The 11,041-nt window shown below is 39.5% G+C and overlaps 1 protein-coding gene across 5 annotated transcripts in view; it reads right to left on the bottom strand.

Annotated features, from left to right (window-relative positions):
- Nucleotides 1-461: 461 nt before the first annotated feature.
- LOC143024689 (eukaryotic translation initiation factor 2-alpha kinase 1-like) overlaps nt 462-11,041 on the bottom strand; it is a 53,767-nt gene continuing 43,187 nt past the window's right edge. For all 5 annotated transcript variants that reach the window (XM_076183694.1, XM_076183713.1, XM_076183703.1 and 2 more), the window contains 4 exons: nt 9,683-10,082; nt 4,809-5,006; nt 4,340-4,504; nt 462-1,748 (listed from right to left, as the gene is read on the bottom strand). In XM_076183694.1, the coding sequence (XP_076039809.1) occupies nt 1,215-1,748; nt 4,340-4,504; nt 4,809-5,006; nt 9,683-10,082 (1,297 nt within the window). In that variant the 3' untranslated portion in view covers nt 462-1,214. The remainder of the gene's footprint in view (nt 1,749-4,339; nt 4,505-4,808; nt 5,007-9,682; nt 10,083-11,041) is intronic.

Genomic DNA, 11,041 nt, shown 5'->3' with positions numbered 1-11,041 from the left:
TCCACAACCACCAAATACCAGCCTCCGGAAACATATTCATAATCATATCACTCACCGCTCCATTAACACACTGAAAGACAACACACTGCTGCATGCCAGACCCCCTGATATCCACCCTTCTGAATCCTCTCTCCCATGAAAGGACAGAGTCCACTTGGCCAGACTGCGATGCGGTCACCACCCAGCACTTCTAAGCTACCAGAAGAGGCTGGACGACCGTGTTGTGAACAGCTGCCCAGGATGTAACACTTCACCCCATACCATACAACACATAATGGAAGACTGCATTATACACAATCATGCACGCAAACAACACAACATACACTCTATAAAGGATTTGTGGGAAAACCCAGTTTCGGCTGTGGCCTTCCTTGGGGAGACGGGACTGCTCGGACAGACAGTCTAGGGAACGACAACAACAACAACAACAACTTCATACAGTACCCCAAAGACATAATAAAAATAAAAGCATGTTCTTCTGGTAGGGTTTATTTCATATCTGGACACTTTTTATACTAAAATGTGACTTGACCTATATACATCACAACAAATTCAAAATTTCTTATAAAATCTCAACAAATTTCTTAAATACATTCTTGTTGCAAGTGAATTGCCAATTAACAAGTATAATTCAAATTCGTCAAGGTGGATATATAAAATATAATTTATGACAGCTTGAGCTATCAATCTATATACCAAAAGGCTTCTTCTCCCTTAAAAGGGAGGTAACCAGCTAAGGCATGCACCCACCTCCATCTGTCACACATTTGTTTCCCTTTTATCTTAGCTTCTTGTGGATGATTACTTTCATCCACAAGAAGCTAAGATAAAAGGGAAACAAATGAAGCGGCCTTGCTGTAGATGTGCTGTGTCTTGTGACACTGCTTCTGACCCAGATCAGTGGACAAGGTGTAGGGATGACCTGTCATCCAGGAGGTGCTAAGATAAGAGGGAGGGTGGAGGGGTGTGGAGTGTATTCAGGGATGGAATGGGTAGGAATGATTTTATGTCTTTTCCTTTTTGGCTACCTCCCTTGTATTTATGTATGTCTTGTGGATGAATGGTCATCCTAGTCCCCCAGCCGCTGTCTGGTTCAGAAACAATGTAGTAAGGCAAGGTACATACAGAGCAAGGCCAACTGACTCATTTACATGGTGACCAACATCTCCCTGTCCTAATATGTGAAACTTCAACAATGATGGTAACATTAAAACCTAACTTTCCTTGTGATAACAAGTGTGGAGACATTCAGATTTTAAAATTTCAATTTCTTTAAGCAATCTACTATTTTCTTCTACTAAACTAATTTTCTCTTCTTTTAATATAGTATTTTCATTTTGCAAATCTTTTATTTTTTCAAGGTTTGAATAATGCAACTCATCATTGTATCTTAAAGAATACTGTTCACCTATGTTTTCATTATTAGTCAACTGCAATTTTTGTGTTCCGTTTCCATCTTGAGCAAATTTGGATTCTTTAATACTGTTTGCACCTTGGGCAAATTTGGACTCTTTAATACTATTTGCACCTTGAGCAAATTCGGCGTTTTTAATACTGTTTGCACCTTGACCATTGAAAACTCTTCCAGAACCATCTTCCAGTTTACTTCCTGGAGAACAATCATAATTCTGTGTACAGTCAGTATCTGCTTCAATACTGCTAGGTAACTCCTTTAATAAACAAAGTGCATCTTCTGCAGATGGACGATTTTGTGGTAAGGGTTCCGTAAGCTGTGTAATTAAAGACACCTGAAAAAAAGCAAATCAATTCTAAGTTGCATGTATAATCATTCTTCATATCTGGTTAGCTCCCTATAATTTATGCATAACTAAACATGTTTTCTAAGATCTGAGGGAAAAATGCACAACTCAGTATGTGGTTGTAAAGTGAAAAAAAGCTATATATGAAAAATCAGACATATAAATCTAAAGGAAGCAATCCATCAACACAATGTTCACTATTAATCTGCAACATCACATATTTTTTGTTGAAACCTTGCAGCCCAGAGGTATCCAGCCGTGGCTACTAGGCTGGTCCATAGGTCACTCAGAATGATGACAATGGGGTAGACCTTCAAAAGATGTCCCTGACAATGATGGACAGCCAGCATATCCATGAAAGGATAAGGAATCTAACACAGCTAAAGACTTGAGAACTGTCACAAATCTTCATGTTCTCCAACCTCCACCCTCTTTTCATTTTCATACATACATACATACATATACCAAGGCTTTTTCCCCCTTACAAGGGAGGTAGCCAAAAAGGGAAAGGCATAAAAACACTCCCACCCATTTCATCCCTACATACACTCCACACCCCTCCCACCCTCCCTCTCATCTTTTCATTTTCAATTAAGGAAAATACTACACTAGTGCCTGTCCTCCCACTCATACTCATCATAGCCACAGCCACAACAACAAATCCAGGCCCCTATACTTGCCTAGGATGCACAAAAGAAATAAATTGTTCCACATATCGATACAATGTAACACAATCAAAACCTGGATCCAACTCAGATGCACTACACTGAACACAAACCAATGCAAAAGCTGGACATGCTCCAACAACACTCCAAACCAATACCAAAAAAACACAAAAGTACAAAACAAACTAAATATACTACAAATAAACAACATTCAGAACAAGCACATAGAATTAAAGTTCTAGCATAAGCATTCCATATACATACATACATACATACATATACCAAGGCTTTTTCCCCCTTACAAGGGAGGTAGCCAAAAAGGAAAAGGCATAAAATCACTCCCACCCATTACATCCCTGAATACACTCCACACCCCTCCACCCTCCCTCTCATCTTAGCACCTCCTGGATGACGGGTCATCCCTGCACCTTGTCCACTGCCCTGGGTCAGAAGCAGTGTCGCAAGACACAGCATATCCACAGCAAGGCCGCTTCATTAAATCAGTGACCCCCCCTCTCCGTCCCCCCATGCATAAAGGAGAAGACGGGATAATAAAAAAGAATCCAAACTACCACAGACATTACCAAACCATTCTACCACAGGCAACATTTCAAAATTTCAGAGGCACTATTCATAAACATTTAAGCCCAGAATACTACACTGAAACAGTATGCACCATCTGCCTGGTAACACACAATATCCACCAGATGTAGTCACCACTAACTTTCTTTACTTCGATACAAAGGAAGTAAAGAAAGTTGGCTCCGAAAAGGACCATGGAGTAATTATCACCAAAGACTTGTCCCCAGACAAGCATGTAAACAACAAAATAGTCAGAGAAACCTACAATTTATTAAGATCAATAAGGGTGGATTTTAATTACTTGGATGAAGTAATGGTTAAAAAAAATCACTGATAAGACCAAGATTGGATTATGCTGTGACACTATGGCTACCCAGTACAAAAAAAATGTAAGGAAATTAGAAAGAATCCAAAGAGCAATGACAAAGATGGCCCCAACACTTTCAGAATTGACATACAAAGATTGTCTAAACTGGAACTACCAACCCTGGAACAAAAAAGAGAAAGAGAGATCTTTTGGCCATTTACAGAATCATGAAAGGCATGGAAGTCCTTGACAGAGAAGACTTATTAAAGTGGGATAAAAGAAAAACAAGGGAACATGGAAAAAAAAAAAAAAAAAGATAGTTATAGAAGCGATCTGGGGGGAAAAAGAAAAGAAAAGAAAAGAAAAAAATCCACACAGAGTGGTGGATGTCTGGAACAAAATGGATGAAACAATATATGTTCAAACACCATACAAGAATTTAAGAACTACATGTTGCGAGATACAAATATGGGTCACTACGAGCATAGGTCCCTTCCTGTATAATACAACTACTGTAGGTAAATACATGTGCTGATTATCCAACACTTGGTTAATTCATGCAATAATACAAAGTCCTCTCTGAGTGACCAATGGGCCAGCCTGGAGGTTCCAATTGGATATCTCAGGGTTGTAGTCTCCTAAAAGAGAAATCCTAAGATATAGTCTGAGTGATGGCCCTGCTTAAGGCCCAATGATAAGTTCCTGCTTGCAATGGTCCTGTGAAATGGACATTAGAGGGAATCATCCCTCCACTACCCACATTTAAAACTGAGTAGTTGCATTTGGTCTCCATCCGAAATTTTAAAATTTGCTAAGCAGAACTGATAGCCAATGACTGTTCCTACATCCTCCTCCTTCTGGTAACTTGTGAGAGAATTACAGTAGACCCACACTCATACAATACAGACATCCAAAGTTTCTTCAGATAGAGATGTATGGGAGGGCTTTGGAACCACTGCTAGCTATTATGGGGTGCAGGTTACTAGTCAGAGTTCAAAGCAGCTGTAATTATTAACTCTACTCACCACTTGAGGTAAATTTGTTTTTAGATATGGGTGTATAAAATGTGGCTTCATATTTTTCAAAGGTTCCCGATTTCTGAGAGCAAAGATATATTCATACTTTTCTGACTCTGTGTTGAACAGCTGATATAATTCTAATATGATGATCCCTAAGCTGTATATATCACTCTGCAAAACAAACATATAAATTTTAATTAATAAATATAACTTTAAAATTGTTATATTCTTGCACACACTTTAAACATTTGCATAATAAATTTCATATATATATATACACACACACCAAACAGCCTTCTCCCTCTTATAGGGAAGGTGACTGATTAAAGCACACACCACCAAGTGTGGGGTAGGTGTGAGCTTTGCTACCCCTTACATGGGGATGAAGGCCCTAATTCATCCATTATGGTTAGGAATAACTGTGATAAAGTCCATCAAACATTTATGAAAAAGAATAGAGAAATAAATTACTTACTTTAGCATCATAATTGGTCCCTGAAAGTTGCTCTGGTGCAATATACACCTTAGTTCCCACTCCAGTTGTGTGTGGTCGACATTCAGTTAAAGGAGTCATACAGTTCATGTTTTGAGCAGGTTCAATTAAATGACGTGACAGTCCAAAATCTCCCAGCTTTATGTGTTTATTTTCTGTGTCAAACATGATATTGGCAGGCTGAAAAAGATAACATAAGAAAAATATGTGTATATATTGTATATATATACTACTTCATAAATTCTTTAAAGTTGATGAGGAAGGGTTGTCATGTGATGAGAGTCCAATGCTCATTATCTCTTTTGCAGGAGACCCACAACCATCAGGAAACTGGCAATAGCCTCCAGACAGGCCCTAAGTCACTAAGGGAACAAATGTTGTGTTGCTGTCTTGGGATTGTTAATGTGGGGCATTGTGGAACATGGTGCTCTGTATCTTTTGTGTGGTGGTTGCATCTTAGGAAGTTTGAATCTGTGGCCAGGCCTATCCTGTATTGGTAATATTTTAATGTTGAATAGTGTCCTGAATACTAGCATATGCCAGTGTAAAACCTACCTCATCTAAGAGGGATTTTTCTGTGGGGCTGATATCTGGGAAGTGTTGTTTATATAATACATACATATACCAAAGGCTTTTTCTTCCTTACAAGGGAGGTGGCCAAAAAACAAAGGCATAAAAACCCCTCCCACCCATTCCATCCCCACATACTCCACTCCCATCCACCCCCTTCCCTTCCCCTTATCTTGGCTCCTCCTGGATGATGGGCCATCCCTGCATCTTGCCCACTGCCCTGGGTCAGAAGGAGTGGTGCAAGACACAGCAAGGCAGCTTCATTAAATCAGTGACCCCCTTCTCTGTCCCCTCATGTAGAAATGGAAAAGACGGGGAGAAATTCCTTCAGGCGGCATCAATTTATTTTTCACACATACTCCCTCACCCCCATCCCCCACCCACTCCCTCTCATGCATGCATCACAGCATCATCCATACACAACCAATTCTCAATTCACATCTTCTCTTCTTTCTTGTCCTTCCTCAACAGACATCCCCTTCTTCCCCAATGCCTCTTTTACCCAATTCATCCATCTTATCCTTGGTCACCCCCTCATGTTCACTCCTTCCACACCTCTTTTACTAACCTTTCTTCACTCATTCTTTCCATGTGTCCAAACCACCCCAATACTCTTCCATCAACCCTATCTGCTAACTCCCTTTCCATCCCATTCTCCTCCTCACCTCATTTATCACTCTATCCAGCCTAGTAGCCCCTATCATACTTCTCAGACACCTCATCTCAAACACATTCAAACTCCTCCTCTCTTATGTTCCATGTTTCTGCCCCAGACAGTGCTGTCAGTACAATCACTCCTTTGTACAATCTTCTCTTAGCATCCATTCCCAAATGTTTATTTCTCATTACACTTTTTAATCCCCAAAGGCATTTACTTGGTTGTCTCAATCTATATTCTACCTCCACTCCTCCCTTTCCCGCCACATTCATACCCCAGTCTCTAAAACTATCCACTTCCTCCAGTCTCTCTCCCTTAATACTCAATTCCAGTCTGCTGCCACTTTCTCCCCCTGTACATTTATCACCCACATTTATCTTCAATTTCCTTCTTTCATACACCCTCCCAAACTCTGTCACTAACTTCCTCAATCTCTCCTCTGATCCTGCTACAAGCGCAGTGTCATCAGCAAACAACAACTGACTTATCTCCATTTTCTTTAACCATCTCCAATCCTTGACCCACTACCCTTGCATTTACCTCTTGCACCACCCATCCATGTATAAACTGAACAGCTAAGGCAACATAACACATCCCTGATAAAGTCTCACCTTTACCTCAAACCACTCCCTCTCCCCATTTCTGATTCTAACACAAGCTCTACTACTCTCATAAAAACTCTTGACTACTCTTAAAAGCTTTTCTCTTATCCCATATATCTGCAATACCTCCCATAGTGCCTTCCTGTCTACCCTGTCATAAGCCTTTTCCAGATCCATAAAAGACCCAAAAAAACATCCTTAGCCTTTCCTAAATTTTTCTCACCTGTCTTAACACAAAAATCTGATCCATGCAACCCCTATCTGTCCTAAACCCACACTGTTCCTCACCAATTACTCCCTCTATTCCTCTCCTAATCCCCTCAATCAAGACCCTCCCATAAGCCTTCCCACATACACTTAACAAACTGATCCCTCTGAAACTACTACTCACATTTGTCCCCTTTTCCTTTGTAAAGTGGAACTATACAGGCACTCTACCCTCTCTTAAACAAACCTCACCAGTCAGTCCATCATCACTGTGCCTACTTTTTTTTAAACATTCTGCATGACACCCATCCAACCCAGGTGCCTTACATGCTCTCATCATCTTAATGACTACCTTCACCTCATCTTTCCTTATTTCTCCTCCATTTTCCTCACTCATCACTGTCTTTTTGGAGAATGGTTGTATATGGATGATGCTGTGATGCATGAGGTGGAATGGGTGGGGGATGGGGGGTGAAGGAGTATGTGTGAGAAATAATTTGACAAAGCCTGAAGGTATTTCTCCCAGTCTTCTCCTTTTCTGCAAGAGGGGATGGAGAGGGGAAGTCCCGGATTTAATGAACCAGGGCAATGGGAGAGATGCTGGGATGACCTGTCATCCAGGAAGTGCCATGATAAGAGGGTAGAGGGGAGTGGAGTATGATAGGGGTGGAATGGGTGGGAGTGGTTTTTATGCCTTTGCTCTTTGGCTACCTACCTTATAAAGGGGAAAAATCCTTTGGTATGTGTATGTATCACTGTCTTTTTCTTAATGCTTCCCACTGCAATCACCTTTCCCTCCATATCCTCCTTCACATTTAGCCACTCCCTAAAATACTCAGCCCATCTTCCTCTTACTGCCTTCTCTTCCATTATCATCTCTCCATCCGCACCTTTTACCTTTTTTTTCTCTACTTGCTTTGCCTCCTCTTCCTCTCTTAATTTCTTTTCAAAACATCATTTTATTACTTTCAAAATTTTCTGTCATACTCTTACCCCATTTCACATCCGCTCTCCTCTTTGCCTCCTTTATCTTATGCTTTACTTCTCTTTTTTTTTCTTTGTACCTCTCATATGATTGTATTGTCCTATTTTGTAACCAATCTGTGAAAGCTTGCTTCTTCTCTTCTGCAACCTTCTTCGCTTCATCATCCCACCACTCACTACCCTTCCTTCTATTTCCTCCTGTCTTCCTTGTTCCACACACCATCTTTGCACACCTTGTGACTCCCTCCTTGAACCATCCCCATTCCTCCTTCACTCCTAGTTCTACTCTATCCTTCACTCCCACTCCTCAGCTTCTTGTACTTCTTTTTTTTCAGTTAAGCAGTTCACTTTAAGCACCTCCCTACCTTCTGTCCTTTTCCTTCATATATCCTCCACTCTCAACTTACCTTCCACCAAAAAATTATCTGATATTCCCCCACTCTCTCCCTTTAGAACATGTACATCCTAAACTCTTCTTACTATACTCCTGGTTACCACTATATAGTCCATTAATGCTCTATCTACCACCCTTCCATCCACCCTCTCCCATATGTACTTATGCTTGACTTTCTTCCTAAACTCTGTATTTGCTGGCATAAACTCTCCATTATGATTTTTTCCTGGAACTCCACACTTAAGAACCACTCTATTGGTTCATTTCCTACCTTAGCATTAAGGTCTCCCAATACCACTACAGTGACATTTCTCCCTAATCCCTCTATGCACTCATTTAAATCTATCCATAGAGTCTCCCTTTCCTCTACACTCTTCTCACTACCAGGCCCATATGCATTTACAAAAACCCACACCTCCTTTCCCAATTTCACCTTCATCCAAATTAATCTTGAAGAAACCTCTTTCCACTCCACTACATGCTTACCTATCTCTTCACTTACTAGTATGGCCACCCTTTCTCTCCCTTGTCCCCTCTTCACTCCTGAGATCCTCCCAACTACACTCCCAAACTCAAACTCGCCCCTCCCTTTCAGCTTAGTTTCACTCAAAGCCAATGCATCCATTTTTTTTCTCACAAACATACTGCCTATCTCTTCTCTTTTTTTCTCATTTGTACCACATCCACAAACATTAAAAAACCCAAACTTTAGGGTACTGGTTGGAAAACTTTTCCCAGACCCTTTTTTGTCTTTACTTCTTTTTTTAGCAATGTCCCCTTTGGGGCTACAGGGAGAAGGATGCCTAGACCTATCCCCATCCCAATTTTGTTGCCTCATATGACTGAAGTGGAACTACTTGGTGGCAGTATTCTTATTCCCCACCACAGGGTTCAGCAAAATGGTACAGGACAGTAACAAGAGTGGGGAGGACAGCATAATGGAGGGACAGTTGCAGTATAATAAAGTATCATCATTTCTCTGTGATAGATTTCCTCTACCACAGACAAAATGATGTGTAGCTTTGGTCCATAGGGGTGCCCCATATAAACCCTAAAGTATCAGCTGCATGCTACTCAGCAGCTTTTAACCCCACAATAACATGCAGCTAATACCCCAGACAGTTTATGTAATGATTTGGAATAATTTATGCCACAAATGTAAAAAAGTATATATATGTAAAGAGAACTATTGTGACATTTTACTTACATATCTACTTAGATTAGAATTTGGTTGGGCATATTACTTTGGAAGGCACATTTTACTTACATATCTACTTAGATTAGAATTTGGTTGGGCATATTACTTTGGAAAGACCTAAGTTTTTAAAGATCTGGACAGAATTACCAGCCAATGACAAATGTAGTCCTGATGAATTTTTTGATAATGTGACTTGAGCTTTTAACAAAATTTCTGCAAAATCCAGAGGGGAAAATAACTTACCTTCAGATCCCTGTGGATTACATTCTTCGAATGCATGTATCGAATAGCTTCAAATAATTCAAGGAGAATAGTTTTATTTTTTTCCAAATCTATTCCAGAAAAAAATATTTCATTATCATGCGTTTCAATTCTATTTCGTATCCACTTATCAAGAGAATCCCCACAGAGCTCCATTTGAATAAACAGACACATGTTTGTAGTTATAATCCTATTAGTTACAGTGTTGTGGCTTTTTTGGACGACTTCCATGCAATTCTGTCGTACAGATCTTTGCCCATGCTTTGGATTCAAAGATTCTTTATCACTGTCTTTTAATTCAATGGGCTTCATTTGCCTTCTCACTTCACATGAAGGATTACTGTCTTCAAAAACAATATCTTCAGAGCTCATGTTGTTCTCTCTGTGAATAGAATTAATCAAGATATAAGAATACACCATACAGTATCTAGATTATTATATAGTATAGTTCATGATGTTAAACCAAATAATCATCATCACCATCATCATTTGTAATGATACTGTGGGAGGCACTGTGGGAGAATTTGCAGATATATGGGATTAGGGAAAAGCTGTTAAGGGGAGGCTCCGGCGGTCATAGGGAGGAGGAATTTTATTTTGTCTTCAGGGTTGCCCAAAAATTACACGATTATAAACAAAGTAAATGAAGTATTTTGACCCTGAAATTTACCTTAATTTCCCTAAGGGCGCCGCCCTTAGGCATGTTTTGTACGTCAAAACTATGCATTTTCTAAGGCTGAACATGGTTATAATTATCAAGATATTGATTTGAAATTTATGCTACTATTACTTCTTGTGTAGATTAACAATTGTAAACAGCCATTTTTTTTTATTATTATTATTTTTTTTTGGGTCATCTACTTTCATGTATTTTTTTCTATATCATTTTTCACGTAAAAAAATAGAAAAAATAAATAAATAAAATCAATATTTCAAAAATTTGGCTCTTTATTTATCATCAGAGATATCCATAGTTATTGCACCATAAATTTCATGGAATTTGATCAGTAAATAAAGAAGTTGTGGCACTATAATAAAAAAAAAAAAAGGTAGTTTTGAGATACGTCCAATTAAAGATTCTGAAAGAAATTTTACACTGATTTTTTTCTCAAAACCAATTAATGCTATGCTGAATACTCTATTACGACTATTGTCTTACTTATCTTTGTATAGAAAAGACTGGATCTCTCATATTTTGGCTCTAGGGTTCAAGAAAGGCACTTGGTCCCCGCCTACCCACCCGGGAAGAGTATTACTTCAGAGGGTATCGGAACTGCCCACATTCCTCACTGTTGCCTAGTTTTTCTTAGAACCCTCCTGCAGAGTAGTCTCTTTTGTCTA

The sequence above is a fragment of the Oratosquilla oratoria genome, chromosome 1 (genome assembly GCF_046742065.1).
Source record: "Oratosquilla oratoria isolate Oo_2021 chromosome 1, ASM4674206v1, whole genome shotgun sequence".
NCBI lineage: Eukaryota > Metazoa > Arthropoda > Malacostraca > Stomatopoda > Squillidae > Oratosquilla > Oratosquilla oratoria.
The sequence above is the reverse complement of the archived record's forward strand: the minus strand, read 5'-3'. Positions and strand labels throughout refer to the sequence as shown.